Source organism: Pieris brassicae, chromosome 5 (assembly GCF_905147105.1).
Source record: "Pieris brassicae chromosome 5, ilPieBrab1.1, whole genome shotgun sequence".
Classification (NCBI taxonomy): domain Eukaryota; kingdom Metazoa; phylum Arthropoda; class Insecta; order Lepidoptera; family Pieridae; genus Pieris; species Pieris brassicae.
Window position 1 is genome coordinate 14,290,853 of NC_059669.1, and position 22,062 is coordinate 14,312,914.

The 22,062-nt window shown below is 36.1% G+C and overlaps 2 protein-coding genes across 4 annotated transcripts; one reads left to right on the forward strand and one right to left on the reverse strand.

The window, feature by feature from the left end:
- Positions 1–1,891: 1,891 nt before the first annotated feature.
- On the forward strand, positions 1,892–8,265 carry LOC123710334 (splicing factor ESS-2 homolog). Of its 2 annotated transcripts, XM_045662156.1 has the most exons (8): positions 1,892–2,166; positions 3,263–3,416; positions 3,639–3,767; positions 4,143–4,336; positions 5,305–5,478; positions 6,474–6,667; positions 7,490–7,618; positions 7,976–8,265. In XM_045662156.1, the coding sequence occupies exons 1-8, from the start codon at positions 2,011–2,013 to the stop codon at positions 8,235–8,237; spliced, it is 1,392 nt and encodes a 463-aa protein (XP_045518112.1). In that variant the 5' UTR covers positions 1,892–2,010; the 3' UTR covers positions 8,238–8,265. The 2 variants fall into 2 exon arrangements, with proteins under 2 accessions (XP_045518112.1, XP_045518113.1); XM_045662157.1 differs by lacking the exons at positions 7,490–7,618; positions 7,976–8,265 and adding an exon at positions 6,835–7,161.
- A 2,576-nt stretch (positions 8,266–10,841) lies between these two features.
- On the reverse strand, positions 10,842–16,526 carry LOC123710176. Of its 2 annotated transcripts, none has more exons than XM_045661930.1 (6): positions 16,393–16,526; positions 15,011–15,135; positions 13,254–13,460; positions 12,754–12,990; positions 12,189–12,475; positions 10,842–11,835 (listed from the first exon to the last, which is right to left on the reverse strand). In XM_045661930.1, the coding sequence occupies exons 2-6, from the start codon at positions 15,034–15,036 to the stop codon at positions 11,438–11,440; spliced, it is 1,155 nt and encodes a 384-aa protein (XP_045517886.1). In that variant the 5' UTR covers positions 15,037–15,135; positions 16,393–16,526; the 3' UTR covers positions 10,842–11,437. The 2 variants fall into 2 exon arrangements, with proteins under 2 accessions (XP_045517886.1, XP_045517885.1); XM_045661929.1 differs by having other exon boundaries at positions 15,015–15,135; positions 16,393–16,522.
- Between the last annotated feature and the right edge of the window lie 5,536 nt (positions 16,527–22,062).

Sequence of the window (22,062 nt, forward strand, 5' to 3'; positions counted from 1 at the left end):
GGAGACGCGTACGTTAGGTGCGGGCGTACGTAGGATTTGTAGAGGGCCACTTTCCTCTGGGTTGGCATTGTAGAGCTGAACAGAGGGCGTAGGCGGGCGGCCGCGGCCTATGCGCGCCCGGTTGATTTGTTGATGTGCGCGTTGAAGCGCAGGCCTCTTTCTAGCGTTATGCCTAGGTATTTAGCCTCCGTGGACCATGGGATCTCGACTCCAAGCAGCTGAAGAGGTGGTGGTTTCTTGCCCGGTGGGAAGCTGATCGCCTGGGTCTTATTTGCGTTGACGGCCAGCCTCCAGTCGTCCAACCACTGAGGGAGAGCGTCCAGCGCCCTCTGTACCTTTGTCGTGGCGTGTCGCTTGTGAAGGGAGCTGCCGTAATATGCGGTGTCGTCTGCGTACAGGGCGACAGACGCCCCTCCCGTGGCGGGGATGTCGTCGGTGTAGATTGAGTAGAGTGTCGGCGCTAGGCAACTGCCTTGGGGTACTCCTGCTGCGATGGGGCGTTGAGAGGAGCGGGCGTCTTCGACCGAGACGAAGAACGATCGGCTTCGGAGATAGGAGCATATCAGGGCTCTAAGCCTCCGTGGTAGTTCCAGAGTCTTCACTTTCTCTAGTAACCCGGCGTGCCAGACTCTGTCGAAGGCCTTTTCCATGTCTAGGAACACGGCCGTTACTGCACATTTTTTTGTTTAGGGCTGTGGTGAAGTCGTGCAGTACCTTCGTGAGTTGGAGTGTAGTCGAGTGCTCCGCTCGGAAGCCGAATTGCTCAGGGCGCGGCGTGAAGTGCTTATGTATGTGTGGCAGCATGAGATGTGTTTAATTTTTAGTAGATTTATATATAAAAGTTATCCTACACTGGCCACTAGTGGTAACATGTGGTACCAAGATGCGAAGGGTGCGCAGACGATATAATCGAGGCGCGGCAAAAAGTTGTCCTTTTCTGCGCGCAACCGTCGAAGCGTACGAACGTGTTCTTCTCAGAACAGTTCGATATCGTGGTCTTACGATAACGCCAATTAACTCTTCTTTTCAGAACAAATTATTGTTTCATGACGATAACGTTTACAACTGTCCTTGTCAGGACACATCAGTGTTTCATTACGACACGTACTAATCACCTACAAGCGTGTATAGATCATTAGTGATCCAGAATCTTAGTTTGCAAATCATAGGTCATTTGCAACTAAAAGGATGAACCCATCATCCAGAATGATTACGTGGAGTAGTTACAGGTTCAATACCAATGTCAATAATGCACAGCAGACTAAATGGGCGTCTAAGCGCGGAAACTAAGTCCATACTACAGACATACATAAATATCATGGTCTCGATATGGACCTCTTGAGGACGGACGAGGTCTTGACTTGAAAACTGTTAATGTTTAGTAGAGCTCCATCCGCAAACTACCCATAATTTTACTACACAGATACGGTCCTTGCTCTATGTATATATGAAACTTATGAATTGTCAATGGGAATAGTAGATGTAATAATAATAAGGTGTAGTTACAGGTACACCTTTGTATTCTGAATACTATTACTTATTAGACTTATAAGATAAGATGAATAGTAATTTTCAATCACAAATCATTAAAATTGCTCTTGTTTGCACAGACAGTGGTAAGATCTGTGCTATATAAGGCTTTGTACCACAGCTGAGAGTACACATATGCACTCGCATAAGGGATTGTATAGTATTGTTGTAAAACTTTTCCCGAAAGGAAAATCCCATGGATAAATCTGAACCCACGACCTAACACTTCCTTTGCCTAAAACGTTATCAATTATTGTTAAACTTAAGACTGGTATTTTCGTTATCTGTGCGTACATATCGGGCATTTCAAAATCATCCAAGTGTCAGTTGTTAATTGTCAATAATTGAGAAAAAATAAAAACATTGCACATGATTGAATACTGAACAGCAAATTAATTAATACCCGATAGAAATGCATTTAACAATTTTACTGTAATTTAATGTGGTAATGAGACACAATTTTCGTAATTCGTTTCGAAAATGAGTGAAAATCTGTCACCGTCTCGTCCTGGAGAAGCAGCTTTACAAAATATGCAAATCCTCAAAAGTGAGAGTTCTGTCTTCAAAGTCCCTAAAGTACCTATTAAGAAAAATGCAAGAAAAGCTCAAGTTTTAGATGAAGAAGAATATGTTGAGGTATGTCATTAATTTAGGAAACAGTAAATTATAAAAATACGATAGAAGAATATAATAAAGATAACATCAAACTTTACTTTATGCCAAACATAAAGTTTAACTATATAGTGTACACATATGCTAGTTTTACTGACCTTTATCCTTAAATCTTTGTAACTCACTGAGGTGATCATCCAAGTGGGATATCACTTGGATACTTAGGTAACTTAATGTTATATTCTAACAGATTGTGTTAGTGACTAAAAATATGAATATATTTAATATCCAGACTGTGTATTGTCTGTAATTCCAATCTATACTAATAGAAGAATAAAAAGGAAACATTAGTGTTTTTGTTTATATGTTTGTAATGCTTTCACACAAAAACTACTTGACCAACTTCAAAAATTCTTTCACCATTAGAATGCTGCAACTTCTTTGACTAACAAAGGCTATTTTACATTTTCAAAAAATAGGTTTCAATTCCCTAATAAAAATGCAATAATATAACCCAAGGTGTAAAAAATATCTATAAAAATCTGCCATCTTGTGCGCTGCGGAAACGATTGATTATAGAATAAAAAAATAATGTTTTACCCATGGCAAACAATTAATTGTATGTTGGCCTATCCCAAATCAAACTCCAGAACATCAAATTATTATGCTGCCCCAAAACAAATTAAGTCAAATGTTGTGCATAGCACAGAAAAAAGTTTTCATCTTGAATTCTTGTTTTTATTTTAACAATTCATAAAAATTTAGCTAAAAATTTCAGTACCTACTTGAAATAAAGAATTCTTCAATACCTGCAGAATATTTGAAATTTACTTTCTACATAAATGACACTACAAATTAAAAAATATATTATATATATATAATATATCTGTTGTAAAGTAAAATCTATATATTAATTAGATTATAAATACAAATGTGTATCTAATATTAAGTAAGAAAAACTAAAAAAGCTAAGTAATATTAAACTTTTATCATAATAAAAATATATCTATAGTCCAACTCAGTAGACTTTCCGCTATCACGAGACTGGTAGCTATGCCAGTGAAACTCGGGGCATTGCTAGTAATTAGTATTTATTTCAATCTATTTTATCTGATTTCAGGGTATATCAAAAATAATACAAAGAGACTTCTTTCCTGACTTAGAAAAGTTGAAGGCTCAAAATGATTACTTAGAGGCCACCGAAAACAAAGACTTTGCAAGACTTCGTGAAATTGCAAGAAAATATAGTGGCAGTAGACCACCTACAGAACCCTGTAAGTACCTTGTAAATCTTTGGAACTTTGTGTAAAAAAAGAGAATATATAAAGTATAAAATACTTGTCCTTTATTTAGCTCTAGATTTCAACACATTAAAAAGATGTATATGTAATAGATGACATGACTTATCAATTTAATAGGTAAAATGCATAATTACTTCTGATTATATAAAAAAAAATATTGTGCACATTAATAATTTATTCTATAATTTTTTTTAGATAATTCACCAGCCACATTTGACACACCAGGAGTGGACCGGCCTCAATCACCATCGGAAAGGGACTTGAGACCTCCTGACACAAGCTCTGTCAACAAATCAACAGATATTACAGATAATCATACACTAGGTAATTCTATCTGCTTTGTAGTGATATATATACTATAGAATATACTGAATATTCAATATATTTGTTTTGATGCAAAATCAAGGTTTAGAGACAACCAAAAGTGTATTTTTACTTCTATTTACAAATTCTCAGGACTGATACATAATTGTACATTATAATCTAACTTATTTTAAGTCGAGAGTATTTTACTTATGGGTACTAGGTACTTTCTATATTAAGGGGAAGACTATTGACAATTAAGTAAGTGATAATAATTTTATGAATTTAATTGATTTAACTATTTAGATTAAATCTGAAAAAAATGCTATCCAATATGTAATAGTCTTCTATGCTTTATGTAAAACCTTTTTGAAACAGATGATGATTACTTTTTAGATTCATTCCTTGCAAGTCATACCAGTGAAGACAATGCTAGTTATGACCGTGTGATAGCATTAGAGAACAAAAAAAAAGCAACTAAATTGGCCTCACAGTTTGAAGCAGAGATATTATCGAAAGCACTTGTTGACTCAGCACTAGCACTACCCTCAATTGAACAACAGGCTGACCAGATGGAAAGACCACATGAGGTTTGTACATAAATATACACTAGCCCTACACTAGCTTCGCTCGTGCTTGAGAAAGGAAATGATAAATGAATGCATGATTTAAGTTTCAACTATTGATATTTTTCTAAATATGTACATTGTAAACTTCATGTATTAAAGACAAACACCCTTAAGCGTCGAAATCAATTGGATTTCGTTGGTTCCATACAATGATACACTCTACATTACAATCACTCTCAATAACGACAACAATAAAGTACTTTGGAAGTTGCTGAAATGAGTAAAAACTGCGCAGTTTTGTACATTCTTTAGTCGCTTTATTACCCCAGCCCGCAATAAACTCGACAGCCGGCATCATGCATACGAACTTTCTAAGAAATTCGTCCTTTTGTCTACAAATTGGGATTGCTTGCATGTGTAGACTTGTTGACCATGACTAATAAATAGGAGTCGTGCATTATCTATACGTTTTTCTTCCCTCCATGTAACGACTACTATCTATAAGGCCTTAAAATGCAATAAAAACCCATCCGTGTCGGCATATAGAGTTTACACTGTACTTAGAACTCTCTGACCATAAGAAATTTCCGGTTACATCTGTTAAAAACTTAAAAGGAATTATTATTAGAATACTCTTTTGATACGATAAAGTGATATTTCTCTACACCTCCAACATTTATAATGACCTTAATTCTTAAGTATATTGTGAATGTATCAGAAAAATATGATCAATAATTAGATTGCTAAGTCAACTAGTGACCTACGTGTAATTATCACAATTACCACTTTTGCTATAATTAATAATAAATATAACATTATTATTTTTTTAACTTGAGCTCCGCTTACGTCAGTCGAACTTATTATATTTTATACCTATTATTTCCAACTTTATTGTTTCTTTACACCAAACCTTTTTATATCAAACGTTTTTTTAGAATTTATAAAAATCCGTATTTATATTTAATTTTTAATATTTAATTTTCTTACAGCTAGATACGTGGCGGTATCGCGCTAAAAACTACATAATGTATGTCCCAGATGGGGCTGAGTCACAAAAGCCTGGCGCAAAGCCAGAATTACAGTATCATAATACTAAACTACAAAATCAGCCATTTGATTATGTTAAAAATCAGGAAGCAATCAGTGCTATAGCAAGAACACAGGTGTGTATTATTATTATTACTTTTAAGACAAATGCTATTACTGACTAGCTTATTTAAGCGATTTCAGCCACGTTGATTTGAGATGCATGCACGATTTGCCCATTAATTTCTTGCGGAGTTATCTTTAAACTAGGATTTTTATTGAAATTAACATTATGTTCTAAGATACATTTTTAAAATTCTCTCTTTTCTAAAACTCGTGATTAAGTATTTATTTGGGTAAGAAAAAATGATGTTTATAAAAACACCTAAATGAATATGACTCTTATTTGAACATTTGTTTACAATAAAAATATATAGAATATCGTTAATATTATTTTGTTTGGCTGCCTAATCGTTATGGTATTAAATAGTAATAATTCAAAATGAATAACAAAATAAATAAATTAATGGCGCTACAACCTGTTTAGGTATCAGATTTCTGTATCTGTTTCATGATCATAATCATTTGTTAATCTAATAGGCAAGTAGGTGATCAGCCTTCTATGCCTGACAAAGGCAAGTCTGTTTCCTAACGATATTTTCCTTCACCGTTCGACCGAATGTTAAACGAAGACGTTAACATATAAAGAAAGTCCATTGGTGTACAGCCGGGGATTTAACCTCTCATCCCTGGAGTACGACCCCACGCACGTCGCGCGCTGAAGCCACTAGGCCAACACTGCACCAATTTCAAAATGAATAAGCCAGAAATTTTAATTTAATTTCCGAACCTTCAAAGAGGGGCCTTCAAAAGAAGTGCGTATCACTTAAAAGCCAACAACGCACTAACTAACCTGGTGTTGTTGGTGTCCATAACCGGTGAAAACTTAACTTTAACTGCCTCCTGTCTCATAAATAGATTTCTTCTTTTATAATATACTAATTTAAATATTGTATTTTATATTTAGTTATTATTTTAAGTTTGTAGGCAAACACGATATCTTTATTTTTAAACAAATTTTTACGGCTTTATTTTTGGTTTTTGATGATCTATTATAATAAACTTGTCTTAGGGCTCCAACGACAAAGGCAAGATAGGTGTTGACGGTGTGAGTATATCGGGGGATAAACCTCCGACAGCCTACGAATTGTTAGCGACGCCTTCACCGAGACCTGGTGTAGGACCAGACCAATCACCGCTCATGACTTGGGGAGAGATCGAGGGTACACCTTTCAGACTGGACGGAGGGGACACCCCGTTACCTGCGTGAGTTTTTTTATATAATAATTTATTTTATATAAACTCCATGTTGGTCCTAATTGGATTTTCACAAACAAAACAAAAGCCAAAATACGTTCGTGCCAACGTGCGATAGAAAGGAGTATTCTCGGAATTTAATTACGCGACAAACATAATAGTGAATATATTCGCAGAAAAACCAATATTATTGATGCTGTGCAATATGCCCTTAAACTTGGAGATGGGCAGGCCACATTGCCCGTTGTACAGATGACAGATGGTCTAGAGCAGTAACCGAATGGACGGGTCCGAAAGGAAAAAGGAACAAAGGAAGACCAATAGAGCAATTGGCCGACGGGATCGAGAGGGTAGCTGGTAGAAATTGGATGACGATGGCACAAAATAAATTAGGGTGGAAAAAGTTGGAGGAGGCCCTCTCCCGGGCAGGGGCCGCATCTTAGTTAAAACTATAAATTTATCTTTTTTTATCAAATCTATGTCAAAGATGTGGAATAAAGGCTTATTCTTATTATATGAAGTCTGTAGTTTTTTTATCAAATCTATGTCAAAGATGTGGAATAAAGGCTTATTCTTATTATATGAAGTCTGTAGTTTTTTTAGCGGTAGCCACGACCGATATTTTCATTGTTTTTATAAATCATAATTCTAATAAATTTTGTTAGAACGTCATCGAAAAAAACAAGAACATCTTAGTTATACTCATATGAAATATAAGAATTGTCGTTTTTTACCTTTAAACATTTATATAGGTCAAGGAGCTTTCAAATAAATTAAGAAAAAATAAATAATTTAAGAAAATATGTCGAAAAATGTTAATAATGCTTATAGTGTTGGGGCGGGTGCAGCATACCGGATCCTCGAAGGTGGCGCTCGGGAGAGAATAGCGATGCAGCTTGCTGAACAAGTGGCTAAACGCAGGAGACCTACCACGCCCCGACGAACGCCAACACCACAGAGGTAAGTGATATAGCGTTCTTTGTCTCGACTCTGAATCTTTCCCTGTTTCAATCAACCTCGTAATAAATTTAAAATGTATTGTATGGTTTCTTAAATAACGTTCACTATTACCCTTTACATATTTTTTTTAAATAGCTTAGTTTTTAATAAAGCGTTTGGTAGTTAGGTGATAATTAATTATCACGTTACTACTATTGTGAGTGTTTATTTTTTAACTGAAAAGTATTTTTGCTCATAAAAACAGTCACAACAGTTGTGACTGCTTACTGAGACTGTGAAGCTGTTCTACTTTCTCTATGGATAACGCGTTATCAATGAAATTCACGTGATAAGGTACAAATTACACTTTTTTTACAGTTTCAGAACGAATACGGAGCGTTTAGCGAGTATGTCACCGGCTGCAAGAAAACTCGCGGCTAAACATTTACTTTCACCCAGGTTGAAGCTCACTCCCAATGATATGGGTATCTCGCACCCGTCAAAAACACCGACGCCCAGGCGACCCCTTGTGGCAACACCGGTTCGAGACACGGGCAACTCTGATAACATCACAGATAATCTATTGCAAATAAATGTATCCAAACGGAGTCGGTTAAAGGCTCAAGATTTCTTCAGTTAACTGTGCATTAATATATTTATTTTTTAAATAACGTCTTTTATTTAATTTTTTTAGTAAAAATAAATAAATACATAGGGTTTGTAGTAGTTGTACTTATAAAATACACTATGAACGTGTTGTGTTGCAAGTTTCCTATATAAAGGAGACTAGCAACGAACAGTATATTTGAGTATCCGCGGAATGCGGGGTATTCCGCATACTATATGTCGTTATTTTGACTGTATCTCTTCTTAACGACAAAAATTTATTCATTTACATAAATATATTAATAATAAACATCAGAGTTAGGTGGGCGATTATAAATGTAGCCCTATATAGAATTACGAATAAAAGAACAGTAGTTATTTCATTATCTCTGTCTTGACTGTTACCGTCTTTATATATTGTTACGAAGACGGGTCGACTGCAATATTTCTAGATTTTTCCACTAGTTAGAGAACTTTTCAGCAGGCTGTAATAGGATTTCTGACCGTTTCAGGAGAGGGTCAATCACATATTAGAAAATTGTAATTTTCATAATGTTACCCTAGTTTTCAGGAAGCTGAAACCTTTTTTCAGTCGGTTTCAGAACATGTGTAGTAGAGTGGTGCAGTTTTCAGGGGACCCGTTTTCAGATGTTTTCAGGCCTAGGTATACCCCTTTGATGAAGGAATATTCTAGACCAAACTTTCTAGGTGTGAGACAAGGACGAAATGATACGAGAGAGAGAGAGAAGATCAGAACTTTCTCGAAACTAGACTGAGCACTCTAGAACGCCGTACGACAAGGACGGAGCAACGTGCGAAAGAGACAAAGAGTGCGGACGTTCTAGAATTGTGCAATCGCTACTCAGTAGCAAGCCCGCCTAGAGAGTTCTCGAATATTGTTTAGAATTATTCCCAGGGATATATAAGCGAGCCGAAACGCGACTAGTCACCTTTAGTTTTTAATGCGATAACAAGGGAGAAACACCGAACCGATAAAGTGCGAATAAAGGGATTACAAGTGATAAAGTACTGTGCGAAGTGTGCATAAGTGAAGTAATAAGTGATTGTTTTTGTGTGCTATAAGTGCATTTCTGCAATTAATTTGTGCTCATAAATTACTCATTGATTTTTCAAGAAATAAACCCTTGAATAAATCCACGGCATTTTCTATCCGATCCCCTAGCTCGTAACAATATTATGTTATTATTAATTATGTAGATAGAAAAATACATTACTAAGGAAGCCTTGAAGGCACGGAGCACTTAAACTAATATTAGGTATGAATATTCGGCTTCAGTAGCCGAATGTAAGAGTTCATTCCGTAACTACGAACATTATGTATGACATCAAAAGAAAGTTCGTGGTCTGTCTATTTTAGATAAGTCACAATATAGATGTTTTAGTTACTATGAGGTATGTTACATATTTAGGCAGGCAGCCCTGAAAATCGTAGCAGCCCTGACGGAGATTTGAGGCAGCCTTATACATATTGTCACGAGCTAGGGGATCGGATAAAAAACGTCGCAGATCTCTTCAAAGGTCTATTTCTTAAATTAAACAAGGAGGAATTTGTTTACACTGAAAATCCGGAAATTACGCGGAGAAATACACTAATTACCACTCACAAAATACGGTCACTACTTACTTCAATTAGGCGCACTTCACACAGTACCTTAACACTTGTCTTCAGTATATTCGCACTTTATATCTTCGGTGTTTATCTCTTAAAATCGCATTCGAAAATGAATTAATTTGTCGCATTTCGGCTCACTTATATATCCTTGGGAATAATCTTGAACGATGTTCGAGAACTCTCAAGGCAGGATTGCTACTGAGTAGCGATTGCACAATTCTAGAACGTACATACTCTTTATCTCTTTCGCGCATTGCTCCGTCCTTGTCGTACGGTTGTTTAGTCTGGCTTCGAGAAGGTTCCAATCTTCCTCTCTCTCGTCATTCCTTCCTTGTCCCACGCGTAAACAATTCGGTTTAGAATATACCATAGTACAAGGGGAAAACTGTACCACTCGACTAAATATGTTTTTGGCAGTTTCCGCTGCCTGAAAAAAAGCTTCCTGAAAACTGGAATAACATTATGAAAATTACAATTCTCTAATATGTGATTGACCTTCTCCTGGAACCGTCAGAAATCTCATTTCAGCTTGCTGGTTCTCTAACTAGTGGAAAAGTCTAGAAACATCGTAGTTAACTCTTTTTTATTGACGTTCATAAGTGTACATTGTGTTACCTATACTTTGACTTTGACTTTATCCCGTCTTCGTAATAATATTATTATTCAATTTTTTTTTGTCCCGTGGAACAATGGTCAATTGCCAATTGTGGTTTGTATAATTGTTATAATAGGTAATTTAGCATCGTACTGAAGTTAATTTTAATTGAATGATTAAGTGTACGAATGTATACAATCATGAGTTATAAATTAAATAAGTAATTACATTTATGCAGCGCTGTTCATTTACAAATGGATACTCTGTTACCGATTCACATCGTCGGTAAATATGCCGGTTTGATTACGATGTTTTCCTTCACCGTTCAAGCAAGAGTACAGCCAGGACGAACCATGAACTTTTGGATTTAGATTTACACATTTTATTACTAGTAGAATTAAACAAACAAGTTTTAAAAAACATTAATTTTATTATTGAGACTTAAGTATATCCCAAGATCCTAACTAGACTAGGCTAGTCAAAAACACCATAGTCTTACATACTCTACTTTTCTGGTAATTATAATAATAATTGTAATGCGTTGTTCGCGAGAAATACGTGTATTGTATACAGAAATCTCTTCGAGGTATTAAAATGAATAATACTAATTAGAAACTACAATATACCGTATTTAATTACTGGATTGTAAATATTATTATTTCTAATGTATTGTCATTATTATGTATATAAAGATAATAATCCTTACGTATTTGTCATACAAAATACAAAACTAAATGCAAAAATAGTACAGTGCACCTTAGATACAAATTACATAAATCGTTTGAAGAATGATGTGTAAAGTTTTTATTTCTTGATCGCATAGTTTATACATAATACTGCTCTATCTCCTCTAACCACCAAAATAAGAATAACGTAAATATTTTGACCTTAAATGTAAGCCTTGTTTTCCCGAGCAAGTTTTTATCGAAAATCTAAATAGTTTTTATAAACGCCACAACCTGTTTTTAACAAGTTTTTGCTTTGAGCAACTATATTTTAAAAACAATTAGAACGGTAGGTATGCTTTATACCATGGTTCTTTAGGTTTTGGTTTATAATATTCCGAGTTTGGTTTGACCACTGCATCATCAGTCGGGTCTTCTTCAAAAATATTAACAAATGAAGCGAAATATCCGAATCGAGTAAATGCCAAAAAGGGAAAATATTTAAGGAGAAATATCGTGACTCTGAAATTTATGTTTAAATATAACCTTCCCAAGTAGGTCGTATAGAATGTAGAAAATAGGGTGATCATAGCTAATCTATATTTGCCAGCGAAAGGCAGACTTTTATATTCGGGGATAGTTTTGATACTATCATAGTGACGTAGGTATAGAAGCCTAGGCGATGGATTAGGACATCCCTCAATTGCCGGATCTAATATGAATCTGTTGACATTGACACCTGAAATAAAAAAATATACTTTAAATTAAAAAATACTCATTAATTATGTTACTGACATATCTAGTCTCTGAATATCTTCATAATACAATCTGTATATATAATATTCATATTTTACTTCAAAAAATAAACCCGTAAATGTCATTAACCTCTGCGTCGAGTATTTTATGTTGGGTTTTTATACCGCTCAATACTAACCAAGGTTAAGTCGGCGCTTCGCATTGAAAGAACTACATATATAGAAATTGAATAGCCTCGAAATCGCTATAGCCCTTGGAAGTAACAGAGTGCCCTGATGAGACTTAAAACTTCAAAAAGACTTCTAGGTATTAAATTTTTTTAATCATAAAACTTACCTATGTCTTCAGACTGTCCGCCAAGCATGTCCCTTATTTTGTCTTGTAAGTTGGCTCTTTCTGTTTCCGTATAAACGTAGCCAGGCACATCCATAAGGTGCTTCGTTAAATACAGCAATCCATCAATGTTAATAGTAGGATTAACACACCACATAGCATCAAGCAAGCAACGGGAAAGGTGCTCAAAATATTCTGGTACATTCGTTAGACATGGTGTGAATACACGCTCTTTGAGAATATGACAAACTTCTCGGGTCTCTTTGAAAGTAGCCCGACAAATGTTGTACCTGAAATTTACTTTATTAGTTTTGCTTCGGATATGTCTACGAGTACTAAAATGAATTAAGTAGGTACATATATCAAGAATACAGCGTGACGTAATTTATTAATCATGATTACATAATTTAAAAAATCTAATTCTTGTTTAAAATTAATAGGTAAGTTTAACATTTTTAAAAATTGTCAATGAATAATGTTTTGTATAATAAAAATGATAATATATACGTCCTTGATCTTTTTAGAATATGTTTTTTTATTTCCTTATCACATTGAATAATTTAATTACCTATCTTCTAAGCCGATAGCGTAGCCAATCGTTCTCCAAAAATGGTTATAGGCCTCCCAATCACCTGGTTGTAATTGCTGAATGCCGAACTTATCGGGCTTTAATAATGATATACCTATGAATCCAAATTGAGTTATGGCCAAATCCCTTTGAGAGATTATTCCTACTCCCTTGATTTTGGACGCTAAACTCGCTTTTACGTGTCGAGTGCGAACTGCCATTAATGATTTCCAAGATCTGGAATAGTTGTTTTCGTGTACTGTATTACCAGAATCTCACGATTTCGTATCTAACACATTAATATGTAAAGCGGGAAGACTTAACAATGTTATTATTAAGGTATACTGAAGAGAGAAGAAAAGTGTTATTAGAAGACGATGTTAAATATATAAAATTACCTATATCCAAAAAAACAGACCAGTCACGCACAGAAAATCTTTCATTGAATTGAAATTGTGGAAATCCGTATCAAATATATCTCTTATTAAACTAGTACTTACAGACTTCCAGGCTTGAACTCGTGTTCAAACCAAGACACAGTGTGAAGAACCGTAGACAAATATCTTCTATATGATGTGTACACTGAGTTAGACCTTCTAGTACTTATGAGGACTTTGAGTATTGAGGGTACTGCAAATACCGCAACAAGACCCACCATCATTGAATTACTAAATTGAAAACAATGGTCCCAATAAAATCGTCGAGCCCTGGAAATAATAATAACGTAATTTTAAAATCGACACTCTATCAGTAGGGAGAAAGACAAAGGAGTAACCATGTTGACTTAAATAAGAATAATATATTTTATGTAAAATAATTCACGAACTGGCCTTTTTAATTCTGCTTATATAAGAACTGGTGCGATTTAGAAGAAAACTAAGAATTTGATACATTCAAAGAAAATAAATTTAATATTGTCATGACATTGCGTGTTCGCACTTGCTATATTATATTGGACGCCTGTTCCACCGCTGAAGCGTCTGCATGCCCAGGATTACACAGTGAGTTGCATGGTGGAACGGCGACTCAGATGGGCCGCGGGATCGACCTTCTTTTGCCCTCTCCGTCTCTTATTTATGGTGCATGTCAGTGTGCCGTAATTGTCCATTCTTGTAAATGATACTCTCAGAATGTAAGAGTCTACTTTAATAAATATTAAAGTCTTAAAAAAAATCTATTTGAAATGGCCACCTTTGGCTTTTATACAGGCCTTTAATCTGTTTGGCCACAAATCTATGAATTTACGCACTGTTTCCAAATGAAATTTCGCCACTGCTTGTTCCAAAGATTTTTAAGGGACTCAATGTCGCCGTATCGTCTAGAGCAGAGTCTAGCTAGAGTCTGACTAGATGAGGGCCAGTCTTTAGCTCTTTTAAAGTCCGAAACGCTGATTTCAAGCTAGGCCTGAGTAGTTCGTGCAGAATCCTGCTGGAAAGTCCACGGTATGTTTTGAGACACGCCCCACCAAACCATCACTGACGCAGGATGATAACGTTTTACCTTTCCTACCACTTGAGCAGCTTCTTTAGAACTGAGAGCGTACACATTATCATTCTGATTATTGTAGTGTTCTTCAATCGTGAAAATTGTTTCATCGGAACAGAAGATATTTCTGTGCTTTTCATCTGCGTATCGCGACAAAAGGTGTTATGATCGATCCACTCTTTAATTGTAAATATTGATTTAGGGCATGTCCTCTATATCAACAATAAGCATAATAATAAGTCCTAGTGGAAATGTTCCTTTCTCGCGAAAAGATTTTTTACTTCCTACAGGAGTTTCGACGAATTCTGGCTTTAACAGCATTAACGGCTTTTGCAGTTCTAACTGAAGTTCTTAAGAACAGTTAGCAGCACGCAGCTGCTCCGATCTTTTTTGGTCTCCGATAGACAATGTGCCTGTCGAATTTGTTGTGTCTGTTGATAGTTCGATATACGAACATACGGCTGATACCAAGCTTTTGAAGTGTCTGGAATATGATCGACGGCTCCACACCCAATTTATGCAAATTAATCACTGCAATCCTATTTTTATTCCATATTGTATTTTGATAATGAACATAAAAAAATATGTTATGGGCGCAATTTCTAAAAAAGTTTTTTAAAATAATATACGTGTTTATTTATTAAAAAGAAAAGTTTTTATGTAACAGTTTTTTATTTATGGCCAGACTAGTTATGTAACTTAACTCTTGTTAGGTTACAGAACTCTCGTGATATAAACTCCCTAGGTTAGGTTATCTAAACTGGTAACTTACGTACTGGTTAAATTTTTTTTCATCATACCATTCCGGTATACTTATCTCCAATTCTTCAGGTCTTTTGGTGTCTGATGGTTTTTCTGTCGACTCTTTCGAAAAGAGGACATCGATGTACTCCTCGACTACAAAAAACTACTTTTTAGAAAAATTAAGTAAACGATAAGACTTTTTAAATTAAAAGAAATAGGAAAAAGTATTCGTAAAAAACGAATGTTTAAAAAAATCTGTGCTACAAAATGAACTACAAATTTTTCAATTTAAAAAATAAAATTATTTATAATAAACCTCCAAAATTTATACAGTTATTCTAGATACTGAAAAGTTTGTTTTAACTTCTATTGCTGGGGAAATATTTTATTATTCTAGTCCATAATTGATATTTATTATTTTGTTGCGATCTGTTGCAGTCATATTTCCTACAAGCTTTATTGATTTAAAATTTAACAAAACTTGTTACTACTTAGGGCCTCAAAAAGATTACTTCGCAAAAACCTCCTTCCTCATTATCAATTCTTAAAAAGTTGACAATAAAAGAGGTGTCAGGCGCATCGCAGAAGTCAAATACTCGAAATTATGTTCTAAATGCTGTTAAGGTTGTTAGATTAATAATCACCAATCATGTTGCATACAGTGAGTATATTGCAATTGCATCACGGAGAAACTGTGGTTGAATCTTCAGTGCCCTTGTTTGGTTTAATATGTCATTCATTCAGTTTGAGAGATGTCTCAAATGAAGTTTTATATGTCAAAGTTATTAAAGATCCTACGTATGTTGTCTGCTGTGATTTAAAAATGTATTCCGTTTTTTTCATTATTATTAGTTGGCAATAGGTCAAATATGTCGATAGCGCATTAAAGCATAACATTATAATCAGTTGTATTAAAACTAATATTCTCCGTGGTAAGTACCGTTATGTTAGTGCGTTTGTCCACTGTCGACATAATTGAATCAACAGCGAACACGTGATTGTTTTTCCGGATTAAATGACGTGACGCTTGTTGCTTAATGCACAGCGTTCTCGTTTTTATGTGGGTCTTGCTTTAGACTTAAATGCCTTAATTACTTCGATATTCGCAATATTTTATTACGGATTCTATATTGACTTTGTAGTTACCTTATATTCATGATATATATACCGTGTATACATAACACAAAAGCATTTTTGTTTAATAGCAGTAGAACTTATTTGGCATTCATCCAATATTCGAGATGATCGTATATACCTAGTTCCAATCTCAGCCAAGTTCATTGATGTAAATGAATGTTCACCGTCGCGATGTCAGATAACAAACAACAATGGACAAACGCGCTCTATATTGCGATTTGCGACTTCCTTTTAAACAAGCGTTATAAAATATATTACTTCTATTATACCTACCGCTTAAATCCATTTTGTTATCGTACAGGCACTATAATATTTACGTCAGGTAGGTGTCACAGATAATACAACGTTCGACGCGTCTTTCCGCCGCGACGGTCCACTTGAAATACTTACGTTAAATATTTGCTGCTGGTGAGGCAGCCCGTTGACCGTTTTCTACTACCAGACTGTGTAATACGTCATGATTACGTACAGTTTATTCGCATTATGAATGATACATTGCGGAGTTTCTATATGACATGTTCTGGCTGCATGTTGTTCTACAATAATGTATATCTTTTGTTTAGACGTTGTTAATCTTTGTTTAAATTCGAGGTAAATGTCATTTTCAGAACACTGATTTATTGGCGTTATAAAATCCTGTTCCACATGTCAACCATCCTTCCCTTCATCATCTAAGGTCATTCACCTTTTGCATTCTGAAAACTGATGACATTGATAAAACCACGGTATACACATTGAAAAACATTTCATTTTAGTCCATCGCGTTGACAGGTTATTATGAAATAAATTGCAACAAATAGCTATGACATTAATTTATCATAAATACTTTTTGTTCAGCCTCTTCAACTTTTTCATGGATTGAGCGGCAAAAACCTGTTAAGGGTCGCTATTGATACCTGCATAACTTTTTAATAGTTTTACGAGGATATTGTATTTATTATTTTGCTTGTACATTTATGTATACCAGACGTGCCTCAGTTGCAAATGAATAAGGTTTTTTCCACTCGTTAGAAAAAGGGCTTCAAGGAAAAAAACATTTATCGAAACAAATATCTAGAATAGATTGTATACTTGTCTAACATATTTCACATTTTTGAGATATCATTAACGTTGAATAAAATAATTAGTTTATTAATCTGTCGTTGTCTCGTACATTGATTTACAACAACCTTTTAGGTAAGGCCTCAGATTGTTGTTACTGCATCGTGATCATTTGTTTATCTAATGAACAAGTAGGTGATCAACCTTCTACACCTAACCCGCTGTTGACTATTTGGGTCTAAGGCATCCCGATTTCCTCACGGTTTCCTACACTGTACAAGCGAATATTTACTATAGCTTAAGATTCACTCCTAATCATTATTTTTTTTATTAATTGTGTTGTTTGAAAATTTAATTTATTTCTCTTAATATAATTCTTGTTCCATTATTAGTGATAATGTAAACTGTCGAACACCTTTTTATCATCTATAACTAGGTAGGAAAGATATAAAAATATTTATTTTAAATTAAAAATTGTTATAAAATATCCAATTACGTCGCAAGAATTTTGTAAAGGGTAAATCATTGCGATTCGCGTACGTTGAGCGTAACAAACAAATATGGACAAATTGGAGTGACAATATACTATGTATATCCTAATGAAAGGTATAAATAAGGTACATTTGATAAATAATAATTGCTGAAAAACAAAAACCTACCGATAAATATTATATAATTAATATATAAATAATATATAATTAATAATTAATTAGTACCACGACTCTACCGAATCTAATCTATACTTTTTACCGAATTAAATTTAAGTCTTATTAGATAAGGTAATATGTTGCACACACTGGTACATAGGCACGTATTTTCTACATTTACATCAGTTGCTTAATGTTATTATTATTTATTTTAAAATAAGATATACTACTTAAGTATCAGTATAAGAATTAATCACATAATTAAAAATAGTTTAAGGGATACAATCACGAATTTATTACATTATCTACACAGCTAAATATATACTCTCTTAGTGAATTATGTTATAAATTCGACTATATAACTAATACTGTAAGTTTTATTAAAATGTGTGCCAAGAGGGGTAAACGAATTTATCATAATATTTCGAGATCAGGTATAATTGTTACGCAATTAGTCACGCCAGACTTCAGTTTCAACTAACTAACAGACATATATTAATTTTGCATATGCTAATAACTGTGTTAACAGTGCGAATTTTTTTACCTAATATAAATATTTGTCAGTTTATTTTTATAAATTGACGTTTCGACTGAACAATGGAATCAGTGAAAGACTGCCACATCAAGGCAGCAAATAATTTGATATTATTATCTGTGGTAAGCTATCTATTATCGCAAACTTGATATAAGAAATATTATGCTTAATTAACATATAGGGTCGTTTTGTATTGATTTGGTTACTAGTCTGTTGCATCATAAACGCGACGGATATAAATCCGTTAGACATGTCGGAGTCCGTCAGACTAAGTGTTTGGACATAGTTATATGCCCGTAAAAATGCAGACACAAACTGGCAACGCCTAGGTCATGGCGAATGACCCAACCGACGGCTAGAAATATACATAGTAAATATCTTATTAACCTAGAGATATATAACATTTAAATTCAGTTGTATGTGTAATCCCCAATAGAGACAGTAAGCGCAGTAAAATTCGACATTTATTAAATAAATTTTCCTTCTAGGCGGACAGAGAATGACGATCTATTACGTGATCATCAGCGGAACTCCTCACTATAGACAGAGTACTTGTGACATGCCCGGTAATTTCTATTGGAAATGGTTATGTGGCGAACCTAAATAATCTATAATTTATTGAAAAACGTTTTTAAACATTGAGTTATCGACGTTTCTAGTTTCTAGATTAAAAAATCAAATAATATACTTGATCCAAATTAAAAATAATTAATAAGTTGATAAAGTTTTTATGTAACAGTATTTATGGCCAGACTTGTTAAATATTACCTCCAATAGATGTTTATTGGCAATTCCATCTTACAGCTCACGGAGTATGCTATTAAGCTGTGGAATAGGCTGCCCGACTCCATGCGCTTGGCTCCTCCCTAACATCTTATTTATTTATTTAATTACTAGTAATCTTACAGCTAACATACACATTATAAAACAAACACTTAGTCAATACAGAAAGCCAAAACAGATTAGATAGATTAACAATATATCTTTTAAAACTCTTCTGCGTAAACATTTCTTAACCATATATTATCCTGCTCAACCTTTCTTATTCTTTCGTATTGCATCGATATTCATGAATCCGTGAGATTATCTTTTTAGTTTATTTTATTTTTATGTTTTTTGTATTATTTTAGATTAAGGTTATTTTTTTATAAGATTTAGTTATATCATTATTTTGTATTATGTTATTTGTTTTATAAAAGTAATGAAATATGAATAAATAAATAATCTTTTACTGATTAGTACTTATCTACAAAGTACGCAATTATATCGTGTTCGAGATAGAAAGACCATGATTTAGTCACGTGAATAAAAGAAAAAAAATTTTTTTATATGTAATAGCAGGCAAACGGGCAAGAGGCTCACCTGATGTGAAGCGATACCGCCGCCCATGGACACTCACATTGCCAGAAGGCTCGCAAGTGCGTTGCCGGCCTTTCAAGTATTGGTACGCTCTTTTCTTGAAGGACCCTAAGTCGAATTGGTTCGGAAATACTTCACTGGGCAGCTGGTTCCACATAGTGGTGGTGCGCGGCAAAAACTGTCTTAGAAAACGCTCAGTTGTGGAACGACGGACGTCGAGGTGATACGGATGGTATTTTGTATTTTGCCTTGACGTCCGATAATGAAACTCAGCTGCGGGTATTAGACCGAACAACTCTTCTGAACACTCCCCATGGTAAATGCGGTAGAAGATGCAGAGGGACCCAACATCTCTACGCAACGCCAAGGGATCAAGCCGCACGGAAAGTGATTGGTCGTCGACGATTCGAACCGCTCTTCGTTGAATACGGTCTAGTGGAAGGAGCTGGTACTGGGGAGCTCCCGCCCAGAGGTGAGAACAGTATTCCATGTGGGGCCGAATTTGCGCTTTATAGAGTTGCAAGCGGTGGCCCGGAGTGAAGTACCGTCTCGCCTTGCTGAGCACACCAAGCTTTTTGGAGGCTAATTTAGCCTTCCCTTCCAAATGACCGCAAAACTGGACGTTATTCGATATGTCAACGCCCAATATTCCGATGTTAGCTGAGGCTTTAAGGAGAGTGCCTTCAAAGAGGGGAGTAGCGACAAAGGGAGTTTTTTTAGCGGAAAACGCGCATACTTGTGTCTTCTTGGGGTTAAATTGGACTAGATTTAGTCTACCCCAGTCCGAGACTCCACGTAAAAGAGTTTCGACTTCAGACACAAGTTTGTTCCGGCACTCATCAACAACAGCCCGAGAAATACCTGCCCGGCCCGTGTAAAAAGTATCCCCAGTGCTGTCGTCCGCATAGCAATGAAGGTTGCTAAGTTGCAACATATCATTAATATGCAGAATAAACAGGGTCGGGGATAGGACACAGCCTTGTGGGACACCAGCATTGACGGGTTTAAGGTCGGAGCATGCTCCGTCGATGACGACCTTAATGCTCCGATCAGCGAGAAAGCTGGAAATCCAGTTGCATAATTTCTCGGGGAGCCCATAGGCTGGAAGTTTCGAGAGCAGTGCTCTATGCCACACCCGATCGAAGGCTTTCGCTATGTCCAAACTTACCGCCAGCGCCTCCCCCTTGGACTCAATTGCCTCTGCCCACCTATGTGTAAGGTATACAAGGAGGTCACCAGCTGAGCGACCACGACGAAAGCTCGCTAATCGCTAATCAGCTGGCTGCCCTCTAGATACCTCAAGAGCTGGCCGTTAATAATGGTTTCCATTATTTTGGAGAACAAGGAGGTTATTGCGATTGGGCGATAGTTGGACGGATCAGAGCGATCGCCTTTTTTAGGGATCGGATGTATCAAAGCTGTCTTCCAGCACTTCAGAACAGTGTTGAGGGAGTACAGGTACCGGAAAAGGCGCGTTAGGACCGGAGCCAACTCAGGAGCACAAGTACGCAGCACAATTGGGGGGATGCCATCAGGCCCGCTCGACTTATGGATGTCCAGGGAAAATAAATGTTTACGGATAGCACGTTGCCGGAATGTAACTTCAGGCATCGTAGTATCACACTGCATAATGTCGGTGGTTCCTTCCCCTGATCATCCAAAGTTGAGTTCGACGCAAAGAGACAGCCTAGAAGATCGGCCTTCTCTTTTGCAGTATGGGCCAGTGCGTCATCCTCCCTATGCAGTGGTGGAATAGAGGGCTGACAGAAATTCCCTTGGACAGCTTTGGCAAGAGACCAGAAGGCTCGAGTTCCCGAAGGAAGGTGGGCCAATTTCTCACCAAACCTGGCAATATGCTCTGACTTTGCCTTAGCGATTTCCCGTTTGAAGGACCTAGAGGCTGAATTGTATGCTTTTTTACGTTCGCCGATAGCCGCATCACAGGATGTCGCCGCTTCTGCCCAGGCTTTAAAGCATTCACGCTTACGGCGAAAAGCCTCTTTGCACGAACGCCTAAACCAAGGCTGGGACTTGCCACCGACCGGCACCGCAGAGAATGGAATAAAAAGTTCCATGGCCTGCAGGACCACATCAGCGACAGAGTCAGCGACGGCATCCGGAGTACTCAACGAAAAGCAAATGGGCCCCCAAGGGTAGGACGCAAAAAAAGACCGCATCCCGTCCCAATCTGCTGACTTATAGTGCCACACACGGCGACAGCCCGCAAATATAGGCCGTAAAGGGCGCGTGAGCGGCACAATGCAATGATCTGATGAACCCAATGGCGGGTCAACAGAGACTTGGTAGGTCTCCGGATGTGAAGTCAGCAGAAGGTCCAACAAAGAAGGTTTATGACCATCC

Bases quoted from the DNA above. Each gene is read 5' to 3' on its own strand.
- LOC123710176 (XM_045661929.1), bottom strand. The intron at 12,476-12,753 runs GTAATTAAATTA...AGTAAATTTCAG, and splicing joins GCTATCGGCTTAGAAGATAG to GTACAACATTTGTCGGGCTA. The intron at 11,836-12,188 runs GTAAGTTTTATG...TTTTTATTTCAG, and splicing joins CGGACAGTCTGAAGACATAG to GTGTCAATGTCAACAGATTC.
- LOC123710334 (XM_045662156.1), top strand. From the start codon at position 2,011: ATGAGTGAAAATCTGTCACCGTCTCGTCCTGGAGAAGCAGCTTTACAA. The intron at 2,167-3,262 runs GTATGTCATTAA...ATCTGATTTCAG, and splicing joins ATGAAGAAGAATATGTTGAG to GGTATATCAAAAATAATACA. The intron at 7,619-7,975 runs GTAAGTGATATA...CTTTTTTTACAG, and splicing joins CGAACGCCAACACCACAGAG to TTTCAGAACGAATACGGAGC.